The sequence below is a fragment of the Condylura cristata genome, unplaced genomic scaffold (genome assembly GCF_000260355.1).
Source record: "Condylura cristata isolate star-nosed mole 26May11 unplaced genomic scaffold, ConCri1.0 scaffold00006, whole genome shotgun sequence".
NCBI classification, from domain to species: Eukaryota; Metazoa; Chordata; class Mammalia; order Eulipotyphla; family Talpidae; genus Condylura; species Condylura cristata.
This window is the reverse complement of record NW_004567107.1, coordinates 14,534,437-14,559,826: the sequence shown is the minus strand read 5'-3', so window position 1 is coordinate 14,559,826 and position 25,390 is coordinate 14,534,437. Positions and strand designations below refer to the sequence as shown.

Genomic DNA, 25,390 nt, shown 5'->3' with positions numbered 1-25,390 from the left:
TAGCGATGCAACTTCGGGCAAGCAATTTGCCCTTTCTACACCCACTTGAAAAGGAATTTTTTTGGTGTTTAAAATTCCACTGGGAGGGGGACCTTCACCCGTAGTGGGCCAGAATCAGGACCAGGAATTCCAGAAGGCAAAAGTTCCGGAAACCAATTCTTGTCCTACTTTATGAGAGTACAAACTCGGAGCAGCTCACACCAGCAAAGTCCCGTTGCCATAGGAAGTCACATTCACAGGGTCAGGAATTGGAATCTGGACACTGGGGGAGGGGTGCCATTGTTCAATGGGCCACATCCATTTGATGGAGAAATTGAGGCTCAGAAGAGCAAAATCACTTGCCCATGAGTACATGAAATTCTGACGCCCGATGCGGGCCTGGGAAAACATCTTCTGCAGCAAGCTGGGTTATTCTTCCCTGCAGGAGAATAATAGTAATAATAGCGAATAATAATAATGGGTCTAGGGAGGACACAGTGTCCCTGGAGGGCCTGGAGCCTCAGGGAAATGGCTGCTTCAGAGGTGAAGTGGAGCCCAGTTCTGGCCTGTGAAGGCTGAAGCAGGAGACTGCTGAGAAGAGCAAAGAGCTGGAGTAGGTGCAGATCTGTGGAATTAACTGCCCCTGATCCACTGCCCTGGGACACTGGCTGGACAAGGCACGACTCCTCAACCTCGCCTGGCCCCAGGGAAACTGGGGGTGGGTGGGTAGGAACTGGGCACTGGGGATGAGCACTGAGGCTGTGGAGCGGCCATTTTTGCTGGCTTGCTCCCACCCCTCCCGGTGTTCTCACTTCACATTCCCACTGGCTTTGCCTCTGAAACAGACGGACCTGTACAAGAAGAGCAGAGAGAGTCTGGGACGTTCTGGCCTCTCCCCCCAGGCCTTGTTCAGAGAGTGGCCACAGTGAAAGACCTCGTCCTTTTGCTCTGAGTGTGGACAGCACTAGGCCTGACTCACACTCCAGGACATACACACAGGGGGGTCTTCCTTAAAGAGTCACTGGAGTACAAAGCCTCATTTCAGAGTCAGCTTTTGAGACCCACCTCCTCTCTGAGTCTTAAGACTGAGATCAGACCCAACAGGCTGAGCTGCTCACCCTGCCTCCCCCCCCCACCCCCCACACACGTCCTGTGTGTTGTAATCTGAAGGCATTATTATCTGCGAAGAACCGCTGATGAAGACACTCCGGGATGCAGCGTGGTCCGAGGGTCCCCAACCCTCCCAAGCACCCTCATGTTGCAGACTGCACTTGGGGACAGCACCAGAGGACACTGCTGTGCAGTGCTGTCCTCCCCACCCTCACGAAGCCCTGGCCGCACCGGGAGGTCACACGAACACTGGCCTCTAAGCTTGTTCAGATCTCTTTATTGAAAAATTAAAGTCATAAGCTCTGTATATAAATACACTGACGTTGCTGGTCGCCTGCAAGGCCTCTGGCATAGACTGGGGTGTGTGGGAAGCTGGGTCCTTGGGAAATAAATAAATACTGTGAGGGGTAAGGAACTAGGAGGAAAGGAGGTTTGGGGGGGGGTTAGTGCTTGATGCTTATTTGTGGCACTAAAGGTCCTGCAAGATGCGCCTGCCCCCAATAGGGGCCAGGTCCACGAATTCTCCTGTGACCTCACTCCAGACAAAGGCTGGGGTATCTGGGATCGGGCAGGTCCTAGCAGATGCCCCCCCCCCACCCAACCTGGGGTAACAGGCCCTGGCAGGCCTCAGTAAACATGTCGAGACACAGGTAGCCTGCCCCTCCTCTTCACACAGCCCACACTGGTATTGAGCGCCTACTGTATACCAGGCAGATCCCGGCCTGACGTCTGTTTGCCTCTCCCGACTCTCTTCTCCGGGTTTGGGACCAGTGGGTCGGGAGGGAGTGGGGGGATGTTTTCCTGTGACCATGGCCATGCAGCCCCAGCCCCTCAAGGTGCCAGGAGGGAGGAGAGACCGCGGCCGAGGGCTGGGCAGCGATGGGAGGCCTGCAGGCCTCGGCCCCTAGAGCATCACATTGAACTCGGTGACCAGGAAGTCGATGTAGTTGCGCTCCTTGGTCTTGAAGGCCTCTGCGATGATGCGCGCGGCCTCGCGGTGCTCCTTGCCACGGAGGGTCAGCCCGTTCACCTCCAGGATCACGTGGCCCACCTTGAGCTTCCCACAGTTGTGGGCTGAGCCACCTCGCTGCAGGGGGGGTGAGACAGAGCACTCGCGGCATCTGAGGGCGCAGCCCGCCCGGCTCTGGCCACGCACTAGGTCAGGCCAGGCCAGACACACTCAAGCAGGCAGCTGCCGCCTGAATGTCCATTGTCCTGATTAGGAAAACTGAGGCTCGGCTAGAAGAAGGGTGATCTGAGCCCGGGTCTGCCCCTGGGTACAGTTCACCTCTGGGGCTTGAAGCTTCCCCCAGGATGCTGAGAAAGGGGCCGTCGAGGGGAGGGGAGGGATGGTCAGTAGGGTCCCAGGAGACATACCTGAATTGTGACGATCCTGGGCAGGGGCTGGCGGGTGTTGGCGCCCCCCTCAATGGCGATGCCCAGAGTGGCCGCACTCTTTGTCACGCGGACCAGCGTGGAGGTGGGTTCCAGCAGTCCGGGCTGCGGAGGTGAGGAAGAAGACGCTGACTCGGGCTTTCTCTGCTGACAGGTCTGGCCAGGCGCGGGGCTGGGCTGGCCATGACAGGCCTCTGGGCCAGCAGGGCTCAGACCCCAACCCCATGTTGGGGGCCTCGGGTGGGCCAAGCCCAAAGCTACAGCTGGTGTCCTCATCCCACTCATTCTACAAATCGACCAGAGGCTCAGGAGTTTAGGTGGCTCCCCACGGTGGCTGCCTGGTGGTGGCACCCCCAGATGAACCCAGGCCTGGCTGCCTCAACTATCAGACCACATCAGAGTGGAGCTTAAAGATTCTCAAGCCCAATCTTCAGCACTTGGCTTGCCAGTTTCAGCGGAGAAGGCTTCCAGGATCCTAATGCTGTGGTCTTCCTGAACGCTCACGATGCTGGGGACTCATGTTCCTGGCCACTCAGCAAGCGGAACTAGGTGGGGGGCCTGCTGCTCTCCCCTAGGGACCTGCCTTCCCCTCAGCTCTTTGCACCCCGTTCTGTGCTCACCGGCTTGGTGGCCCCCTCTGGGGTCCTCTCATTCCGAGGTGGTTCCTTGCTGCTCCTGCTCTTGAAAGATGCCATCTGCCTGCCGAGGCCTGGGCCGCTGGCCTCTGCCTCGCCGGCATCCACACCACTGTCCTCGCTCAGGGTCTGTCCACTGTCTGAGAGCTGGGAGAGCGTAGAGGCTGCTGGGAGGGGAGACAAGGGAAGAGTATGGTTTATCCAGCCGAAGTCGGGGGGAGCTTCTGGAGGAGGTGGTTGGAATGCTGACTAGACACCCAGGCAAAGATGGCGGAGGAAGGACGGGGCCCTGGGGCTGGAGGCCGGAGAGATCCCTCATCACCCTACTAAGGCCTGAGCTCGGCATAATGAGGAACATGATCAACCCAGCCCACAGAGGGTTTTGTTTTTTTCATTCACTCAAAGACTGTCAAATTAGGAGATTTCACATAAAAGCTAAAGTTCTAACGTCTAGAGAAAAAATAATGGGAAGTCTGCCGAGTCTGTACCCCTGCTCGGCCCTGACAGTCCTGAGCTGAGTGCGGGACAGACGCCCTCTGGTTCACAGCTAAACTGCAGCTGCTGCACTATGTGCTGAAGTAACGGCCTAGCTGGAGCTCGAGGCCCTGGGTTGGGGGTGCACACACACTGGAGTCTGGCAGGTTGCCCGGTCAGGTCAGGTCTGAGTCCTTTCTAGTTAGCTGTGCGCCCTGGGTGAGTTACACAGCCTCTCTGAGCCTCCATGTTCTTGTTCTCACACAGGCACAATGATGCCCAGCCACGAAGACTAACACACACCGCGTCTGGAGTGACGGTGTCCCCAGAAGAGAGACAGCCAGGCTGCTGGGGTCCATAACTACTGCCCTTCACCTCAGTTTCTTCATCTGTGAAAAGGGGGTGATAATAGTACCAGCCTCAGAAGCTGTTTGTCGGACTAGATGAGCTATTGGCACAGCCCAAAGAAAGCGGCTTCGGACACTGCTGCTCTGGCCAGTGCCGGGTCTAGAGGCGGCCCCAGGGTCAGGACAGCTGGGCTTTCTCTCCATACAGCTCGCCTTTCTCTCCACACAATGCCTCTCCCTGCTCAGCTGCCTCCCCTCACCAGCACTCTGCACCAGAGTCTGCCCATGGCTGGTCACACAGCGGCACCCTTAACCTCTCCTGACCTGGTCCCCCTCCCTGGCCACAGCGGGACCCCTTGTATTACTGGAGCCACAAGATGGCAGCAGATGCCAGCAAAATGCACCCAATTCACTAGCTAACTGGAAGAGGGGGGAGGACAGAAGCTGCTGAGGGCACACTCGGGCTTTCAGTGAGCAGCAAGCTGGATCTCCCCTCCACCTCCTCAGCTGGACAGCTGTTGGGAACTTGGGCTACTGCCTCGGACTGGCCTCCGGGTGTCTCAAAGATCCATCCGGTCCCTTAATTCTGCCTTGAAACCCCAAGGGCCTAGAGACTGCAGTCTCAACTCCCTCCTTTCTCCAGAAAGGCCTTTTGCCAGGCCCTGGAGGCAGAAAGAACAGGAGCCCCGTTGCCCTCCACAAGCTCCACTCTTATCACGAAGACTGTTAGGTGAATGCAGGGTGACCAGGGTGGTGGGGGAGGGGGCACCCTGTCCTACACAGTACCCCTCAATGGGAAAGGAGACTAGAGAGGCACACACCTGTCCAGACACCTGTCCATAGTCACTGTCCTCATTTGCCTGCTTGCCAATGGCAGAGCCAGGATTCAAATCCAGCCCTGACTCCCAAGCCCTTCAGTGGCTCAGGACCCCTGACACTGGCCTAGAAGACCCCTCCTTAGGCAAGCGCCGGGGACCCCCTTCACTGTATGAGTGTATGGGTGCACTCAGAGGGCGGGACCGGGTCACACAGCCCCCCGGGCGCCACAGCCGCTGGTACTCACTGCGTGTCTGGGGCAGTGCCCTCACTTCGTTCACGTCGGGCTCGCTGTCCGGGCGGTGCACCTCCACCATGACAAAGTGCTGGTTCGTGCCAGCCGGGTCTGGGCGGCCAGAGGGGGAGGGTGGTGGAAGGCAGCCTCCGGGCGGGGCCGCCTCAGCAGCGGAGCTTTTCAGGTGCGGGGGAGACTGGACTCTCGGGAAGGGGCCAATGGGGTGCTGGTTGACCAGGGCCAGGTGTGCATCCATGGGCCTCTTGGAGCCGGAGCTGGCTGGGGAGACAGAGGCGTAGATGGGAGAGGAGGGAGGGTCCTGTGTCGAGGGGGGCCCTGGGGCAGGCGCGGTGCCCCCCGGAGGGCTGCAGCTCTGCGGAGCAGAGAAGACAATGCCAGAGTGCGAGGACGAGGAGGAAGGCGGCGGGAGGTCCTCTGGGCCCGGCTTCCTGGGCTGGGTGAGCAGACCGTCGTGGCTGGGGCCCAGAGGTGGTGGGGGCGGCGGCTGGAAGCCGGGCAGCCCCTCGGCGGGGGATTTGACGTCATCCTGCCAAAAGACCCAACAGGAGTATAAGGCGTCTGAGCCCATGGCGGCGCAAGAGGGGCGACACAGCCTAGCGGGGCCAAGCCGGGGCTGGAATTCTGTCGCGCTCGCTTGGCTCCTAGCCAAGATGCTCTGAATAATGCAGCCCGAGTGGAAAACTTCTCCGCGCATCTCCGCCGCGATAAGCATCTGGATCTTGGCGGGCGTCTCTGGGGGTGGCACCGTTACCTTTGGGAACCGAAGTTCCTAGCATCAGCCAGGCTTGTCATGGGGGCAAGACTTAGAGGTGGGATGCAGCGGATGGAAAAACAAAGAGAGATTTCTGTGACTTTTCAGGGCGCTACTTGGGCATCTAGGGAAGGGGTGTCTGGAGGGAGTGAGAATCGACAGGACAGAGGCAGGCACCGGGCACAGCCGCCGCAAGTGGACTTGGGGCTGGAGGAAAGCTGTGCCCAGCAGCCCAGCTGATGGGGGGAAGGGAGGGCTGCAACATCCTGGTGTCTGGTGAGCAGCAGCAGCGGTGCTGTTCCAAATGCTTGATGAACTCAGTTCTCCTCGGCAACAGACTTAAGGATAAATAATCCCATTACCACCCCCACTTTATTTTTTAAGATTTATTTTTATTTATTTGTATATAAAAGAACTGGGGCGGAGGCCAGAAGTGGGGGGACAGTGAGAGGATTCACCAGAGACAGAGTGGGGAGCAGAACAGGCAGATCTATTGAAATACACTGCTGAGGGGAGCAGCAGGCAGATCAGGAGAGGTCTGCCGTGCCATGTAGGTCAGCTCCCTGGCCGGGGATCGAACTCATGCTGCAGTGGCTGAGGAGAGCTTTAGCGTGTTGAGACTTTAACCCCTGTGCCAGCAGGGAGGCCCACCCACTTTATAACTGGAAAAACTGAGGCACAGAGAGGTTGAGAAACTTGCCCAAAGTCACACAGTCAGTGGCAGAGGTGGGGTGTGAACCCAGACAATGGGGTCCTGAGCCCCGGCCGTTCAAATACCATGGGGGTCTCCATCACAGAGCAGCTGCCCAGGCTGCTATTCCCAGCACCACGTCAGGGTCTCTTCGGAGAGTCTTGCCACGTGCCCCAGATGTCAGCACCGACTGCGACAACCTCCTTCAGATAACGTATCAAAAGTAAACACCAGCCTGGCCCAAAATCAAACAGGCGGATCTCCTCTTAAGATTCTCCAGAACAGGGCCCTCCCTGAAGCGCAGTGGGTTAAAGCACAGCACTAAGAGGCTAAAGCCACTTCCGAATGAGTTTGATCCCCACCTGCCCCGGAGGTGACCACATGGCGTGGCAGACCTCTCCTGGCCCGCCCGCTGCTCCCCTCAGCAGTGTACTTTGTTTATCTGCCTGTTCTGCTCCCTGCTCTGTCTCTGGTGAATCCTCTCACCGTCTCTGCACCTCTGGCCTGTACTCCAGTTCTGTATCCATAAATAAATAAATCTTAAAAAAAAAAAATTCTTCAGAATAGCCATTCTGGCCTTGGCTGGAGACACAGTGTCACACACCCATGCACAGGCCTGAGGCCTCGCCTGCGAGCTCACAGTGAGTCAGGTACCTGGCCCTCCCTCCCCTCAGAGCCAGCCCTCAGGCCTCAGGCAGACAGCACAAGGTGAAACCCCAGCAAAGGGCCAGAGAGCGTCTTACCAGGGAGACATCTGGGAGAGTGCTGCTATTGCCCTGGACGGCCTCACCAGTCTCCTCCAGGTCCAGAGTATTCTAGAAATGGAGAGGAAAACAATGGGAGGAAATATAAGCTGAGAGGAGAAGAAATGGTTTGCTCTGTAGGGCACCAAATACCTTCATGTGGTTTATGCGACTTGTGACAAGCCCCATTCCAGCAGAATTCACTTTGGGCCAGAAAAGTCATGTCAACTCTCTTTAAGACTGTCTGGGCCTCCCCTGGACTATCTGCCGATGCTCTCAGGTATCTCCAGCCTTGTTTGGGAATTCCTGGGGCTTGGCCAGAGTGCTGTGTTCAACACAACACAATTGACGGCTTCCAGTCCCCTCCCCTCCACTGCTCCCTGTCAGGATCCCAGGAAGGTGCATAATGGCAAGAATCAGATAAGAAGTGGATTGAGAAAATCTCCTCATTTTAGTATTTTTTTTTAAGATTTATTTATTTATACATACAGAACTGGGGTACAGGCTAGAGGTGCAGGGGCGGTGAGAGGATTCACCAGAGACAGAGTGGGGGGGGGGGGCAGAACAGCCTGACTGAGAAGTACACTGCTGAGGAGAGCAGCGGGTGGGCCAGGAGAGGTCTGCCGCGCCATGTGGTCACCTCCGGGGCAGGCGGGGATCGAACTCACGTTGAAGTGGCTTTAGCTTCTTAGTGCTATGCTTTAACCCGCTGCGCCACCGGGAGGGCCCTGATTTTAGTTGTTTTAACCTGAAGGGGGTGGTGAAGGTTTAAATGGGCCTTACTTTGCACAAATGCCCATTTCTTTCCTCCTTCCCTAACTGACCAGAAGCCTAGTGCTCCCTCGACTGACCGTGAGCTGTGATCTCTAGGCCAGCTCTGGGAAACTGTATAGTACTGCCATGAGCCCATTTGTTTCCATCCCACTGGGACCAGAAATCACAAGTTTCCCGACAAACACCAAGTCTCAAAGACATCAGTCAATATAGACAACCTCAAACCTCTGGAACAACCAGGTACTGGGAACATAGAGGAGGGGAGATACCACCCTTGTTTGCACCAACAAGCAGGAAGAGCCTGCAGAGAGTGAGGGAAGACAGGCATTTAAAGCAAGCAGAGAGGGGTTATCAAGGAAGACTTCCTGGAGGAGGAGGCATTGTGTAAAGCTGAGTTCTGTAGGTGGGCTGAGTGAGAGGGAACGAAGGGTATATCAGAGGGAAGAACATGCATAAAACAGGAAGGACAGAGGATGTCTGGGAATCTTCCGGCAGCTCCACCTGTCAATCGGGGAGCTGCTTGGACTTGAGCCTGCGGGCAGTGGGTTGCTATGGAGACACACTCAAGTTTCTCTTCAGTGACTGTCCCCTTTGCTCACTTCCTTTCTAGCCATGCTGAAGCAATGCAGACATGTCAGGGCCTTTGCGCTCTCTCTGCCTGGAACATTCTTCCCCTTGGGCATCCATAAGACATAGCCTCTTGTATGCTTACCTCCTCCATAACCTTATTTAAATAACACCCCCTACTCAGATAATCTCCACTCCCCACGCTGCTTTATTTCCCCTCTTTGTGCATGAGGGGAAATAAATATACTTTACCCAGCAGACAGGTTAAGATCCTTAAAACCTCAGTCAGGTAACAACTCTCCCCAGCTCATAATCTTGCAGGGTCTTTCCATTTTTCCTGGAGAAGCTTCCAAATTCTACACTCATGGTGCCCAGCGACTGGGCCCTTACTATCCCTCCAACAGGGTGAGGAATAGTCCCCCTGCCCCAGGGCCTTTGCACTGACAGCCTCCTTCCTCTCGGTGTTCCAGCCTCACTCCCTCACTTCATTTAGTTCTGACCTCAGGAAGGTCTCCTGGAGCACCCCTATCTTAAAAAAAGCGTGCAGGTACACACCTCTCCCCGCGCCATGCACCCAGCCCTCCCTATCCCCAATCCTGCTTCCTTTTCTGTGTGACAATCATCACGGCCTGCTGAGAGATGGGCCTGCTCTCTGTCCGGCTCCCCTGGGAGAGCCCGCGGACAGGACTTGCGAAGGCCAGCCCCTCCCACAGCCTCAGGGTGGAGGACAGCGCTGACTTGCATTTACCAGGCCCATTCATGAGCCCACAGTCTGTCTGGCCTGACGGAAGAAGTCCGAGCAGGCACTCAGGCAAGGTGGGGGCAGCGGGCCACCCTGGACAGCAGGCAAGCTGGCTCAAGGGGGAGAGATGGCAGGTGGGGCGTGAAGGTGCCCTCCAGTGCCATACCCCTAGGGCAGACGCTGCCAGGTCACTGCGCACTGATTCCAGCCCAAATGTCCTCCCAGAGGCTTGAACGCTGGGGTCACAAAGGCCTGTCAGGGGGACCCACTGATTGAGAGATGCTTGGGACTCTTGGCCCGAAAACCTTCTGTGCAACTCTCTGCCTCCTGATACTTTCCCGCTCCCTCCGACCTGTCTCCTCACCAACCCGGCCTCAAGGAAGGACACTGCTGACAGCCCTGGTCTTGCCAAGCCAGCAGAGGCCCAAGGGAGAGGTGCTCTCTCGCTGACCAGTGGCACTTGGTCTGGTTTCCTCGAGGTCCCACCAGCTCTGCCAGGGCCGGTGGGCAAATCTGAGTCTCGGTTTCTTCATCTGCAAAGTGGGGGAAGAGCAGTACTTCCCTCAGGCGGCTGGTGTATTGACCTAGAACCTGGCGCCGTCTGTGAGGGGGGTGGGGGGGACCTGCAAATTCTCAGCAGCCAGATGCCTGCCAGTGGGGACACCTCAGTGGGAAGAATGCCCGCCCATGCACCCCTACTCCAAAACCACGATGAGTCCAGAGCTCCCCGGACACGGTCCAGCTGGCCACAGGATGGATGGCAGCGAGGCAGGGCGGCTTACAGCAAGCACTGCCTAAAGCTGGGCAAAGTCCCAGCCACGCCCGGGAGGGGCCTGAGGCCAGGTGGGGGGCCGGAGAGGGGGCACAGAGTTCATGGAGCCACCAGGCATTCAACCTGACCCTGGAGGTCAGGTGACAGTCCCTGAGGAGACCTAGGTCACGGGATTCTGCCCTGGCCTGGTACGCCAGGAGCGCTCAGTGTTCATTTAGTTGCTCCGTAAGCATTAACCAGGCCGCTTGGCTGAGGAGGAAAACTCACAGGGATACAGAGATGAGCAGGTCCACGCGTCCACAACATCCTGCCGAAGGCCATGCACACAGCAGCTGCCCACAAACTCCCGTTCAGAATCACTGATGGTGCTGGCAGTTGTAAGAGGGCCCACGGGAGGGGGAGAGGGAGGATCCAGAAGCCGGCAACACAAGCACGTCTTCGCTGCACACCCTAGGGACAGTGGGACTTTCTCTTGGAAAGAAGGATATCAGAGAACCCACCCCTGGGGGGGTCAGGGGTGGTGGTGGGTGGCTAATGAGTGCCAGGCCCCTGCCCGGCAGATGCCATGAGCACTGACTCAAGAGACTCTGTGACTGGTTCCCTGGCTCATCTTTTATGTTTAAGCTCAGAGAGGGAAATGATTTGTCCAAGGTCACACAGCCATTCTTCAGCAAATCAGGTTTCTCGCCCAGATCAGGGTGACCCCCTAAGCCCATACAGCCCTACCTGGGGCCTGGAATTGGATAGGGCCCGAGTACTGTCACGGGATCAAGTCTCTGCCTTTACTGGTATTCCAGAAGCGATGAAAGCCGGGATGGGAGGGAGGGAGAGGGGGAGGGAGGGATGGTGAAGGTGGTGTGGGGACAAATATCTAGCCCTCTGAGGGAGGCCTGAAGTAGAGCAAACGGCAGACGGGCCGGAGCCCGGCCCTGCCACACTCCATCTGCTGAATCCAGACGCTCAGGAGCCCCAAGTCCTGAGCCATGTTTCTTGTGCATCTGAAATAGCTGCAGACAGCAGGTTAAGAACCCAGGGGATGTGTCAGCAGAAACCCTGGAGGAGGCTTCGAGAGAAGGACCAAGGTCAGAGCTCACGCGGGAGCGGCCCCCATGTCCTGGCCACCCCCACCCCAACTCCCTGGGGCCTCTCTCCCCCTGCACCCTTTGAGGTCAGAGCCCAGCTGAGGGCTGGGCGGCTCAGTGAGTCCTGTTAGGGGGACCCTTCACCTGCTCTGCTCCGTAGCTGAGACTGGGGCTCTGACAGGAGAGCCCAGGTGCCCAAGGTCACCCACAAGGGCAGGCAGGAGGCTGCTACCATTGTGCCCCCCCCCCCAGTTCTTTCCTCCCAATATCTCAGAAGTCTCATTTGAGGGCAGTGGGGGACAAAATAAAATGAACGGCTGAGAGGCAGCCACTGGTGCGCACTGTTCTTCTGTGTGTGGGATTCCAGAAGGCCTCCTGTGGCCCAGGCGCAAGCCAGAGGGCCCCTCCCGCCTCCCCCAACCCCAATGCCCAGGCTGCTAGGCCTCCATCCTTCATTACATAGAGGTGCTATGTGCAGTTCCTTGTTCTTGCCTTTTCATCCCTGTGTCGGGACAACAGACTTCCTTGCCCCAGCCCTAAAAGACACCAGAGGCAAGGAGTGGTGCGGCCCTTCCCCCTTCTGTATATGGGGAAACCGAGGCACGAGTCACAGAGGCTTTGGGAAGGTCACCTTGGTTTCTTCTTTGGGGCTGCTGAGAGAAAGCAAGAGGTCACACGAGGAGAGAGGGGTGAGAAACCACACAGGGAAGAAAGCAAAGAGCAGAGAGAGAGTCTGGGAGAAAGAAGCAGAAAGCAAAGAGAGAGAGAAGGATGAGACACAGGCAAGGAGTGGTGGTGAGGTCTCTTCAGGCAAGATGGGGTGATGGGGAGCCAGACTGTGACGGGAGCCTGATTGTCAGAAAGTCCTAACGTTCTGGGGAGCTGCCTGGAGTTCAGGCATAGGAGCCTGAGGAGATGACGGGGCTACCTAGGTGACAGTCATGCTGGGGAGACAGGATGGCCTGACGCCAGACTTCTGTAGGCACCAGTGTGATGCCCTCTCCAGGCCCGCCTGTAACCCACACCTGCAAGTCCACTCTGGGTCTCAGTGATCACCACGCAACACACAGAAGCGGGGGTGGGGTTGGGGCAGCCCAGAAACTGGGGCTCCAGAGGCTTAAGTCACTTGCCCAAGAGGACATGGCTACCAGCTGGGAGACCCAATCCTGGTCTGCGGGCCCCCAGAGCTGGGCACGCGAGCCCCTCCCACACGGCCTGCTCGTGCTAGATGAAGAATCTGAGAAATGTTAGGCAGATCTTTCTTTCACTCATCTCTCCAGCTGACATGTCTATGCAGGGGCAGGATTCTGTCTGGAGGCCACAGAGCACACCCAGGCTGACTCTATTACACAAATGGGAAATAAACACAGTCGGCTGATGGAGAAGGCTGCAGCTGATTTCCTGTGATCGATTGTGTCTGGCTTGAGGGGAAACGGCTGAGGAGAAGGCAGCTTCAACCTGGGGTGGGTAAACGGGCGGATTCCATGGAATCTGGGCTAAACGGAAAACTGGCTCCGTTTGGGGCACATGTCTGGGGTATCTGGGTCACCAGAGCCTGCAGTCTGAATGCCAGGGCAAGGGACATTTTCCAATCGCATGGGCGGGGGACACTGAGAAGGCCAGGGCACTGGGAGATAACCACGAGGGCTGCTAGGGAGTGTGGTTTCAGTTTAGTCTGCTCCGCATTCCTTGGGTCAGCACTGGGACACAGGAGAAAATGGGGTGCCTGCCTGCACCCCACCAGCTCTCTGTTCACCGGGGAAGGCACGTTTGAAGGGTTAAAGCGTTGGGTAGGCATTTGACGGCTATAGCCAAAGGCTGGTGAGCTCTGGCAGGGTGCTGGCCCTGAAAAAAAGAAAAAAACCCAAAACTGGACAGTTGCAGAGATTGTGGGGGACTGTGTGTTAGCACAGCAGAGGCTCACTAACGAGCACTGGGGGTGTGGGCCAGGGCCTGGCACTGAGTGTGGATGAACGTTCCCGGGAGCGCTCTCTCTGAAGGAAGCTGTAGGCCTCGCCCACTACCCAGGGAAGGGAGGGGAACACCGGTCTCCTGCTGGGCCTTCCTGGCAGAGTTTTCCAGCATTGTCCAGACCAGAGGATTTTCAGGACAGAAGCGATGGAGGCTGATGGTGGGAGAAGCACTTTCCCAAGGGGGAAAGACGGGGAGTGGCTTCCAGAAGAGGGGGTTTCTGGCCAGCAGCCGCACATGCTGGCCGCATGGGGTGTCCAGGCTGAGTCCTGCTGCGTGTGTGCAGGGAGGGGACAGCCAGGGCTGACCAGCAGCAGGAAGAGCTGGTGCCGCCGCGTCCATCATCCCACCTCTTAGCATCTCTCTGCCTGGCCTTCCAGGCCCTTCCTGGGGATAAACCCACACACCGTGCACACCCACCCTTTCTATTCTCAAAACTTGGGGCACCCTACTAAATTCCACTACGTCAGACCCTGCCAGCCCTGTTCCACCTGCCAGAGGCTCCCCCCGACCCCAGTCCCCATCAGAGTGCTCAGCACACAGCCTTCCCTGCCCTCCAGCACGCGCCGCTCTCCAGCTACAGGCCTGCGGTGGCTGGCAGGCTCCTCCGGGCAGGCTCCACCTCAGGGCCTTTGCACCTCTGTTTCCAGTGCGAATGGCTCGTTCCCCCTGTGGGCACATTCTCCTCCTGACTCCTTCCAAGTCTTCACTCGGGGGCCACCTCTGACCGTTCTGATCCCTCCCCCCACCCCACCCCCACTTCTTTTTTTTCTCTCTTCAGTACTTTTCACCATTTCACGCATGGCATAGTCCAGTCAGTTATCTTACAAGCCGCCTGCCACCCTGCTGTGTCCCGAAGGCCATCCTGGCCTGGGATTCTTTGTTGGCCACTGTATTCCCAGTACCTAGAACTGTACACAGCACACGATGAACATGCACAGAAGGAAGGGAAGACGGGAGGAGGAGAAGACAGACAGACAGACAGAGCAGGGATGCTAAGGAGCAGCTGGTGAGCTGGGGGGGGGGGGGGCTCCCCCCGGGGGGCTGCACCACCAGCCTGCAGAGTCTGCAGCAGTAATGCAGACAGTAATGCAAGCAGGCCCGGTCTGGATCCGGACTCCACCGGTCCCCAGCGGAGCCACCCTGAGTGAGTCGCTTCTCTCCTGTGCAAAGTGGGGGCCATAACAGTACTCACGGGGAGGGTGAAAGAGGAAAAGAGAAGTCTGCCCGGCCCCAAGGAGAAGGCTCCCCAGATGTTGGCTACTGTTGCTATGGAGAAAGCTCAGGTTATTCATGAGGGCCGGGTCTGTGCTGGCGAGAGGCAGGCACTGGCCACTCCAGAAACGCCAGACACAGACATGCCACCAAGGAGCCCGTGGGCAAGAGGGATCACCGTCAGTGTACAGTTCCCTAGGATATAATGGGGCATGAAGAGGAGCCAAGGAAAGCCCAGGGAGGCGGAGAGGCAAGGGATGGATCTGGGGAGTCTTCTCAGAAGACGTGGCATCTCAGCCAAGGGCTGAAGCCACACAGGAACACAGCCAGGCCTTGTGAAGGGAGAACACTCCAGACAGAGTCTGCACAGGCCACCAGGTCTCAACGCCTCTGCGTCACAGAATGTATCATCCTCGTTGTACAGAGCGTAAAGCTGAGCTCGGATAAGTGAAACCACTCTGAGATCACACAGCAAAGGGGTAGCAGAGCTGGGATTAGAATCGAGACCATTCTCACTCCAGAGGCCGAGACAGAGAGTACCAGGAAGAACCCCACGTCCCCAACAAGGCTGGGTGTGGAGTAAGGGGTGGTAGCCCCCTACCTCCATCCCTGACTAAGTGGCGCCCACACTTCCCACCCGGCAGGAAGGACGGTACCTCCATCAGGTCTATAAGCCACAGCAGCCGCTCCTGGGGAGGAAGGGTGGACAAAAGGCAAAAAGAAAATGCATCAAGTAAATATCAGGGCTGGGGTGGGCACGGCAACCCCCTGCCACACACACACACACACACACACACACACAAATTCCAAATACACGGAGAGTACTGTTTTCTTTGAATACTTTGGGCCAGGGAGACACTGCCCGTTGCTAGGACCAGTGCTCCTGCACGAGAGGAACCCAGGCGTCCCCAAGGAAATGTACCTGTGCTACAGAGGAGCCTTCAGGTTACCTTGGGGTAACCCTGGGACTTCGCAGCAGCTGGGGTTGGGGCCGTGATTCCCATTTGGTGAATGGGAAAACTGAGGCTCAGAGAAGAGAGGTGACTTGTCCAAGGTCACACCTGCTCATGCGCGGCAGATCCTGAAGAGGACCCTGCTCAGAGACCTGGATTTTAGAGACATCCAGGTCCTGGGGCGGGAGGCTGAGTCTGGAGAATGGAGCTCTGGGCTATGCGTGTGGAGGGCACCAGGGTGCAAAGAGATTAAGGGTGGGTGGCAGTGGCAGCTCAGTGCTTTCCAGAAGCTTCCGAGTCCTACCATAGGAATGCTCAGGATGGGTTCCCTGCCAGGCTAGGGAGGGCAGAACACACCTGCTGAGGCGTGGAGGAGGTTGGCCCAGCGGCATCCCCTGGGCACTTTCTCATTTAATCCTCACAAGCTGGGGAAAGACGCATCACTGCCCCAATGCAAACGGGGAAACCGAGGCACCAAGGGGCGACGTGATTTCTTTCCATACTGCCTCTCCTGCCTGTACAACAATCCTTCCAGGATTCCCCAGGACTGGCTCATCCTCACCTGAAGTGCACGTGAGGCCAGGCAGGCCAGAGTCTCAGCGCTGTTCCCATCTCAGAAGCTTGGGGACTTTCCATCTGCCCCTGGCAACTTCCTACTCAGAGTCATGGCCTTTCTGAGGTCCGCTTTCCCGTGTGCCCCGTCCACAGAAAGGATGGCAGCACAGGGCAGAAACCCTGGGCTGGGACCCCTGCCGGGAGCCCTTCACAAGGTCATGGCTACCCTGACTACAGACCCGTCCTCAGGGCCTCAGGCTGCCGTCGTCCCCTCCAGCCAGCACTTTGGGCCATTTTACCCACGTGGAAACCGAGGTCCAGGGAGGCCAGGACTTAAAGCCAGGTCTGCTGCTTCCGAGTTAGAACATACCTGTCCTGCCCACGAGATCTCTCATCCCCACTCCTAAAGGAACCACCCCAGAATTAGTCTGCGGTCCTTGGGGTTTAGAATGGTGGCTTGTGGCTTTTAGAAGCCCCTCGTGGAGCTGGAATGGGAGAGCCCCTGGGGCCAGGCCCCGAGCCAGCTCCACACCAAGGCGCCACACCGAGGTGTGTGCACAGAGCCACCGTCTGCGGGTTGGGGGTGGGCGCCTCCTTCCAGCCCGGTGATGTATGTCCCCCAGTGGGACATCACCTCCACTCCAGCCGCTTCTGCAGCCCTGGAAGGATTCCCTAGCGCTTGCTGGCTCACCCTGGTTAGGGGTGAGGACCCCTGGGTGGTGGTGGTGGGGTGACAGTGACTCAGGTTGGTCAGGGCAGGCAGTTGAGCAGTCCCCCAGGAATTCAGAGCCCCAGCCTTAAAAAGAGTCACTCTGGAAGGTGGGGGCTGCTTCCTGGGGGCTGCCAACTCCTCTCTGCCACTAACCAGCTGAGTCTGCAACCGGGACATCACTGCGCCCCCAGAGCCCACACTGCTCTCTGCTTCCCGCAGGGCAAAGGGCTGTTCCAAGTTGAACTGAGATTCCTCCATCACAGCCCCCAAGGCAGGGTCTGGAAGCAACGGTGACTCCCCGCCTCCTTTTCCATAGGACAGTGGGGGTGAGTGATTCCAAGACAGGAAAGGTTCCCCTGGCCCCCAGGGCCCCAAGCCCCAGGCCCTTCCCACTGGGGAAGATGGTAATGGCTGTGCTCTCCGGTGATGGATAATCAGGCACTTCCCTGTCCCTTCCCTGTAATCCTCTTTTGGAACTAATTTGCCTCCAGGCTTCCTGGGGGTCTAATGACACCCTGACATGAACAGCTGGGGTGACAGGGACAAGAGCTGTCTTTTCTGGGGAGCTGGGGAGGTCTGAATCATCACGACTACCACAAACGCGCCCTCGAGGCTCCTCATGGATCCTCCTCCAATGGTCACTGTGTTTCCTGTCTGTGTCCTTCCCCGTGTTTCTCACTCTTCTCTCCCAGCCCAGCGCCCCAGACTGTGAGCCGGGAGGCAGTGCCATATCTGTCACCCCTTGTCTCCCAAGGCCCCTGCCTGGCACGCAGCAGGCACTTGGTGAACGTGAGGCTTTCCCAGGTGAAGAAAGCCGGGGCGGAGCCTGGGAGCGGTGTTCCGGGGGTTCGGACCCAGGTGGGCCTCACTCCAACATCTTAGCTCCCCGGCTGGCCGTGGGGGCGGGGGCAGGAGCGGCTCACCCTGGCCGAGCTGACGGTGGTGGAGGTGCCGTGGCTGCCCGTGGACGAGCCGGTGTCGCTGTAAGAGACCACGGAGTAGGTGTCCCCCGCCCCGGGGCCGGGGGGCTGCCGCGCCTTCATGCACTCGATCTCCCGCCTCAGCACCAGGTGGTCGAAGTGATCCAGGTCTTGGGGGGAGATGGTGCCTCTCACCTCAGAGAGGAGGGAGAACTGGGGGGTGGGGGGCAGGCAGAGGGAGCAGGCTGTCAGCAGGGCGCCCCTTCAGCAGGCCGGACCAACCCCCCACCAAGGATGGCATGCCAATAGGACCCCAGCCTCCCCTTAGTGCCCCAGGGCCCCAGTAGGTCCACACCTCTGTCTGGGGTGTCTGGGACGCTGGGCTGCACCCCCCGACAGCTGCTTCCCGCTCACCTCACCCTGTGTGACCGCTCACCACACAGGTGACTGAGCTCCCTGAATACCCCACAGAGCCCCTGACTGCATCTGCCACCTAGAAAACCCTCCTGCCCCCCCAGTCAGGTTCCCCGGATGTGGAACCCCATCTCCCTTCTCTGGGGAGCTTCTACACCTGAGACTTCACCAGAGCAGGGCTCAGCCCACCAGTCGCCCGGGGGGGGGGGGGGCTTTTAAACCGGCAGACGGCTCCATCTAGGCTCCATCGACACATGCGTGGGCCTCCAGGGTGGGAGGGTGCCTGGGTAGGGCTTGTCAACAGCCAGGGGGTGATGGTCAATGTGCCCCCAGCACGGGAGGCCACTGCTAGGCCCCTCCTCACTCTCACTGGCTTTCCCCAACAGCCTGTGGGCTTTCCCAGGGCGGGGGCCTGAGTGCTCCCCAGCTGGGGGAGAGGTTTAGGCTGGAGCCTCGTGGGTTCTCAGGAAAGCAGTGGGGAACAGAGGGAGGCCGGGGGAGCCTCCCAAGGGGCCCCGCCCAGGGAGGGGCCTGGGCACCTTGGCGTGAGTGTTGAGCAGCTGGAACAGGGCCGTGACGAGGGCCTCCACAGACGCGCTGCCGCCGCGGTACTCTTCCAGGTAGTAGGCCAGGGTGGCGCGCTCCGGCTCAGTCAGCAGGTGCCGCGCCTGCTCCTCCAGCAGCACCCGGGTCTGGTTCCCCAGGCTGCTCAGCGTCACCTGCGAGCCGGCGGGTCCCTTGTAAAATCCCAGCTGAAAGACAGCAAGATGGAGGCCCGGGGATCCTGGACTTCTCCAGAGCTAGTGACCACCCACAACGTGTCTCCCCTCACGTGGCCGTGCGCGATGCCAGGAGCTGTACTTGGTTATCCAGCAAATACCTGTGCTATCTGCTCGGCTCCTTGCGACCCAGAGTCAAGCCCTGGTACAAGGCTTCTCACATTGTTCCGTAGGTGGGGATCTCCTCCTTGGTAAGCTGGGGGTAGCAGTGACTTCATTTCCAAAATGAGCCCAGATCTGTGCAGACACGGCCCGCTCGCTCCGCCAGCACTGCCCCTGCCTGCTCTGCTGAGCCCAGGCTCTCCCCTTCAGTCCCCACTACTGCTCCCTATCGACACAAAGAGCTGCCAAATGCTCATAAAAACACAACTCTCCTGTTAGCCGCCCCCCTCCCAACCCCCCAGTTCAAAGCCCTTCACTGCATCTCATTACTTGAGGTTAAAGCCAAGACTCATGCGGCCCACCAAGCCCCCTAGGATCTGGCTGTCCCACCTGCTGCTGTCCTGTTCCCACTACCCCCCTCCCCACCGCCAATGCACCCCCCTACCATGCTCCTCTCCTCCAGCAGGCCAGGCCCTCTCCCACCTCTGACCGGGCCACAGCCCTCCTGCTCCCGCCCTGGCTAACCTCTAGCGCATATTCAGTTCACAGCCCAAATGTTCCATCTCTCCCTCACAGAGATGCTGCCCTGTCTCCCCACTGAAATCAGGTGTCCGGTCCTCACGGTGCCCGGTGCCTTGCCTGCATGCCCGGCCCACGTTTCACGAAGCTGTGGCCTCCATGAGGCCAAAGGCTGCCCTCTTCTGCTCATATGTTAACCCGTGATGGGAGGATGCCTGGTCTTGGTGGCTCTCCTGGGACAGTCTGGGTGAAGCGAGTCACCCGGCCCCGAGGCCATGAGGTCACCGGTGCAGGTGGCACGGCTCGCTGGGCCCTGCCCAGAGCACCCCTGCAGGAGCTCTGAGATCACCCCCAGGGACAGCGCGCACCCTACCTTATTTGTCCCTTCGGTCTTAGGAGCCCCAGGAAACCTGCAAAAAAAGACAAGCGCGTTCAGGTTCGAGTCTGAGCAGTTCCAACAGGCAAGAGCGAGGGAAAAAAAAGACCAATCTGGAATGGGGCTTTGGGAGAACCTCAGCTCCACTCACTGGGCTACTCCAGGGAATAGGAACCCCCCAGACAGCGGGGCGTCCCGCTTCATGATTAACCACGTAGACAGAGCTGTCTCAACCCAGGTGGGGGCTCTGTTTCCCACCCAGCAGCAGGCAGGGACTGCACGGGAGGGGGCATCAAAGGCAACTGGGACCGGTCGGGGTCAGGGCAGCAGGGGCCGCAGGGGCCCCCACGACGCCACGCCCAGGTACCCTCAAGCCCTATCCGAGTTTTCATGAAAAGTGTGGCTCAAGCTGCCAGAATTCCTGGTTTTCCAGAAGCAGCCAGAAATCCAGAGTTTTGATGGGAAACCCGATGCCTTTTTAAGTTGCTGGCAGCTACTTAAAAAATTTATAGTACTGGTTCAGGTGGAAAGAAGGAAGGAAAAGAGGGCAAGGGGGAGGGAGAGGAAGGCAGGCAGAAGGAGGGGGGAAAGAGGATCAGCTGCTGTGTGTGCTCTGGCCCCGGGGCCACCAGCCAGTCTGAGACTGCGGGTGGAAACCCCCAGGGACACCTTACATTACTAGCCACACGGCCCCCCGAATTCCCTCTGGGTGTAATCTCCAAGACCCTTTCACAGATTTGGGATGCTCTCCGGCATCCAGATAAAACAAGTAAGGGTCAAAGAATTCAGTGACTTAGGAGTTAAAGGCCAACAATGAAGAAATTTGCCTGCTGGCAAAGGAGGGCGTTGGAGAAGGCAGTTCAGCTTTCCAGGGGAAACTGAGGCAAGGATTTGCACACAGTCATGTCAGCTAATGAAAGGGGACCCTGGCACAGGGACCCCAGGCTCCAAGAGCCAGTGCAATCACTGCAGATCAGGACACAGTGGAAGGACAAGGGGACACCGCTGGCTTTCCAAAGTGGCCCCGGGGCTCATGAGCAGTGCTGACCCTGCTGAGTTCGTGGTGGTATCCCCGATCCGGGAACTGGCAATCCACTTGGTCTCGTCCACAGTGGTACGAGCATGGGGCAGCCTCCCAACATCCTTCACCGTCAGCATGAGGTGCTGGGACGACTTGAGCAGCTTGACAGCCTCATCATGCAGGATGTTGAGGAAGCTCCGTCCATTCACCTCCAGAATCTGGTCCCCCACCTGCCAAGATCACCACACAACACAGTTAGCTGGACGCCAACTCGTGTCCAGGACTCCTGCTTCAGAGCTCTGATTCCAGTTCTCTCTTAGCCTGCCTGTCAAGGTCACCAAGGCTCAGAGAGGTTATGTGGATGCCTGAGGGTCACACAGCATCCACGTAAGTCACCAGCAGAGCCAGCCTCCCAATTCTGAGCCCAAGTTCCTGGAACTGCAATGGCCATTTCCCCTCTACCTAGTAATAACTTCAAGGAGTGGTCTAGAAGGGGACTCCCATCAATTCCCTCATCTATTAATTAAATCATCTCAGAGGCTGAGGCAGGGGTGGGGGAGGGGTGGCGAGAAGCATGGAGCCATGGATGGCCATTCTGCTCCTTCTTTGTTTCTGACACTTGCACCTCGTGCATGCATTCTTACATTCTTAAGATGTAAGCAAAATACTCATTTCCTTAAGAAAAAAGGAATAAACAAGAAAAGTAGCCTCCGATTAAACCCATAATATACAGCTTGAATTCTTAAAACAAGTGGTTTTATTTTATAACGTAAAAACACTTTTTTAAATGGGAGGATAAAACAGAGAGCAGGAAACTAGAAACCCAATAACAATCAATATGTGACAAAGCAGAAAAGGCTGCCGGGAGAGGCTGAGGAGAGGTGGGGCACATTCCTCTTCCTTCCTCCAGGGGCGGGAGACAGGCCAGGAAGGGGGCTGCCCGAGTCACAGCCACTGTGCCTTGAAGGATGACCTTTTTTTTTAAGATTTATTTATTTATACGTACAGAACTGGGGTACAGGCCAGAGGTGCAGGGGCGGTGAGAGGATTCTCCAGAGACAGAGTGGGGAGCAGAACAGGCAGATGGACCAAAATACACTGCTGAGGGGAGCAGCGGGCGGGTCAGGAGAGGTCTGCCGCGCCATGTGGATCTCCTCCGGGGCAGGCGGAGATCGAACTCATGCGGAAGTGGCTTAAGCCTCTTTGTGCTGTGCTTTAACCCCCTGCGCCACCAGGGAGGGGCCAAGAAGACCTTTTTAACCTTCACCTCAAACTTCATTTCATCCCAGCAGTTTAATGAAAGGAACGAGCCTCCAAGAGACCCCTTGAGAGGTTGTCCTTTCACAGGCACGCCTCTCCCCACAGGTCTAGGATTGGGGAGGGACAACACACTCCATAGCACCCACATGACCTTCCACGAGGAAGTAGGGTGGGATGGAGGCTGCCAAGTAGAACACACGACACTCCCTTATGCTTGATTTGCAAAGAAATGACACATACTTTGAAAATATTTGTCTGTCCCAATTGCTGCATGGACATTAAGTATATTAAAAAAAAATGATTTGTTGTTTACTTGGAACTCAAATTTTAGTGGGTATTCTGTGTCTTTTATTATTAAAGCCAGTTAAATCTAACAAACCTAGGGTAAGGTGTCGATAACCCCCAGGGCAACGAGTTGGGGTGTTGGAGGATGCAGATTTAGTGCTTCCCAAACTTCAGATATTCTCCAGGCCCAGCACCCAGCTTTTGTCACTTATGTGGCCCCGGGAATTACAGGCACGCCTCTCACTTCAGCTTATCTGCAGCATTAATAACCATGAAATCCCAGATTTGCAGCACTAGTCACATTTCTTCTCGTGCCTGTTAAATAAGTACATCCCTCCCAGATTCGTGAGAGGCAGTATGGGGTTCCTGTGCCATCCCCCTGGGGACAGGCAGCACAGGGAGTCACCTCGGGGGAGACTCGAGCTGAACAAGACACATGCATCCACCTTCCAGTCTCTTCCCCATCCTCTCCCATCTTTATTCTTCCTCCAGGGCCTGTTTTATTTATTTATTTACTTTAAAGATTTATTTATGCACTCAGAAGTGGGGTAGAAGTCAGAGGTGCAAGGGGCGGTGAGAGGACTCACCAGAGACAGAGTGGGGAGCAGAACAAGCAGCTGGGCTGAGATACACTGCTGAGGGGAGCAGCAGGCGAGACAGGAGGGGCCTGCTGCACCATGTGGGTCACCTCCCTGGCAGGGATTGAACGCGTGCTGAGGCAGCTGCAGCTAGCTTTGCAGTGCTAGCTTTGTTGCGCCACCAGGGAAGATCGGGGACCTGTTTGAGAACCAAAGTTCTAGGCAAGGTTGACTGTGGGCTCCAGGCAGCAACAGAGTGGGTCTGAGCCCCCCTTTCTCCGTGCCCACTCCCTCTCACTCCCTCTTCCTGCTGGGAAGCTTCCCAAGGCCCAGAAATCCTGTCGGAGCAGGTTCATGCCTCTTGGAGACCACGAGCCACTCTGGCTTCCATGCAGTCCCCACCCCACCCCGCAGCTCCAGTAGCCAGGGCCAGTTGGGGGCAGAGTCCCATCTCCATAGCGCAGCAGGTAAAAGCCAAGCAGCCACGACACAGCAGCTTGTGACCCTCGGAGACAGCTCTCAAGTGCATCCTGCGCCTCAGTCCTCTCATCTGTAAAATGGGCAGGTCCCGACCATTTCCAGGGGCCGTGAGAATCAAGCAGCCTAACACAGCGGGGCTGTGGCAGCTTCTTGTTGGCTTGTCTTGCAGACAGAGGGGACAGGTGTAGTGACATCAAATGACCTGCTCAAGGTCACTGGTCACATAGCAAGTGAATACATAAGCCAGCTTTTCTCATATTCTCCCACTGCCCACACTGTAGCTCTTGCCCCGCACAGTGCTAGGCAGGCAGAGGGCAGCCTTCTCAGAAGTGGTGAAAGGGGAAGGGCCTCATCTTCCTGCTCCCCCAGCCTTGCTTCCCCTTACCACCCCTTTCCCTCACGCCCAGTGAGGGAGGAGGTGGCAGCTTTAAAGATCTTGATCTGGCTCTTGGGCCCAAATTAAACAACCACCTAAGAGCTCTATTTGCTTATTCACCTGACATGTTACTTTCTGCCCCCCCATTGACGTCAGCTCTGAGGTAGGCAGCATGGGGTGGGTGAACAGGCCCAAAGCGAGGAGACAAGGGCTCTGTGAAGTCAGGACCTTCCCAGGGGCCTGCCACGGTGGGGAGGCAGAGGCCAGGGGAGAGCCAAGGGCCACAGAGCCAAGCAGAGCTAAGCCGGGACCCCATCATCTAGAAACAGCCGTGCCCCCAACTGATCCAAGCACCGCCCCAGAGAAAGGAGAGACAGGTGCCAGTGTGATGGAGCTTCTAATGTTGTGCAGCTTACAGTCGGGGAGCCAAGAGCCGGACATGCAAGGGTAAACAAAGAAAGGCGGTTTTATAGTATTTGTCTCCGAGGGCGGCCAATTTATCATGGGTGATGGCAGAGTAGAGTGCGGCCCCAGGAATGCCCTTCATTTTAAGCTGGAGGAACGATAACCGCCATCATCTATAGCCCATTGAGTGCAGGCTCAGATAGGAGTCGGACGCTCTGAGGACAATGTGAAGGGAATTCAACAGGATACTGATTTCTCCCGGACTTCACCAACGACCAGGCTGTGGGAATCCACTTCCTTTGCCTCTCTGGTGGAACCAGGGCCACTTGGAGGAGGCTCTTGGAGCACAGGAGAATGCTGGGCAGGCCTGGAGGCAAGCTGAGGGGGTGACTCTTACTCCTGACCCCCAGTGACTGCACTAAGTCTTCCCTCCCTCAAACTGGAATAAGACCACCAACTGCTAGAGTGTGGTGTTACTACAGGAGGGCCCTCTGCTGTGCGGTCAGGAGCACGGACCCCTATGTCTGCCCTCAGGTTAAATTCCAGATTGCTGCTTACAGGCTGTGTGACCTTTAGTGACTTCCTAACCCTCTCTGTGCCTCACATTCTCTGGAAAATGGGAACAGCATCAGTGCCAACCTCACAGGTCTTAAGATAAAATGAGCTCTTCTAACTCTCCACTGTACCCCAATACCTGAAACAGCAGCTGGCACTCTGGCAGATGCCCCATGACTATTTAGTGAGCAGACACATGTAAAGCAGGTGAAATGCTTATCATGCAAACATAAGCGCTCAGAGACTGTCACCTGTAGTTCTGAAACACCGTGTTTAACCCTGAAGGGACCCCTTGGTGCCCCATCAACCAATCCGAGATCCTGAGTGTCTCAAAGCCTCCTCCACCTGCCTCCTCCTGGTCCTCCCAACTCTTACCCATCACTGCTCAGCCCCTGGCTTCCTGCGATGCACACAGGCGGTGCTCTATTTACACCTGGTGAAGGGAACCGAAAACATGGCTGCAGGGCAGCAGCCTTGCCATGGGTGTGCTGAGTGGGGAGGTGCCAGCCGCACCAGCTGGCAAAGCCCAAGTCAAGGCTCCCTGCACTACCGGTGCAAGGTTTTATTGAAATGGATTTTGAGGCTCCCAACTAGGCCCCTGCTGATTGTATCATTACCACAATGAAAATTCAAATTCCATTAAAGAGTTTTATTGCAATTATGAATCTTTAATGGTTTTCCATGTCAGGTATGAAACTTTAATGGGACTTTTTTTTTTGGTACAGTGAACAATGAAGTTTTAATGACACAACATTTGCTTTTTCCAACAGTTCAGAAGTC

General features: G+C 57.1%; 1 protein-coding gene across 6 annotated transcripts in view; it reads right to left on the bottom strand.

Moving 5' to 3' along the window:
* Window positions 1-1,346: 1,346 nt before the first annotated feature.
* The window catches only part of DFNB31 (deafness, autosomal recessive 31), a 70,973-nt gene continuing 46,929 nt past the window's right edge, over window positions 1,347-25,390 (bottom strand). For 2 of the 6 annotated variants that reach the window (XM_012721421.1, XM_012721424.1), the window contains 11 exons: window positions 20,699-20,901; window positions 19,648-19,684; window positions 18,414-18,626; window positions 17,464-17,673; window positions 14,977-15,009; window positions 10,320-10,502; window positions 7,198-7,269; window positions 5,004-5,538; window positions 3,105-3,286; window positions 2,467-2,589; window positions 1,347-2,176 (listed from right to left, as the gene is read on the bottom strand). In XM_012721421.1, coding sequence (XP_012576875.1) covers window positions 1,994-2,176; window positions 2,467-2,589; window positions 3,105-3,286; window positions 5,004-5,538; window positions 7,198-7,269; window positions 10,320-10,502; window positions 14,977-15,009; window positions 17,464-17,673; window positions 18,414-18,626; window positions 19,648-19,684; window positions 20,699-20,901 — 1,974 coding nt within the window. In that variant the 3' untranslated portion in view covers window positions 1,347-1,993. The remainder of the gene's footprint in view (window positions 2,177-2,466; window positions 2,590-3,104; window positions 3,287-5,003; window positions 5,539-7,197; window positions 7,270-10,319; window positions 10,503-14,976; window positions 15,010-17,463; window positions 17,674-18,413; window positions 18,627-19,647; window positions 19,685-20,698; window positions 20,902-25,390) is intronic. The other 4 variants (XM_012721422.1, XM_012721425.1, XM_004677406.2 and 1 more) reach the window with 4 other exon arrangements.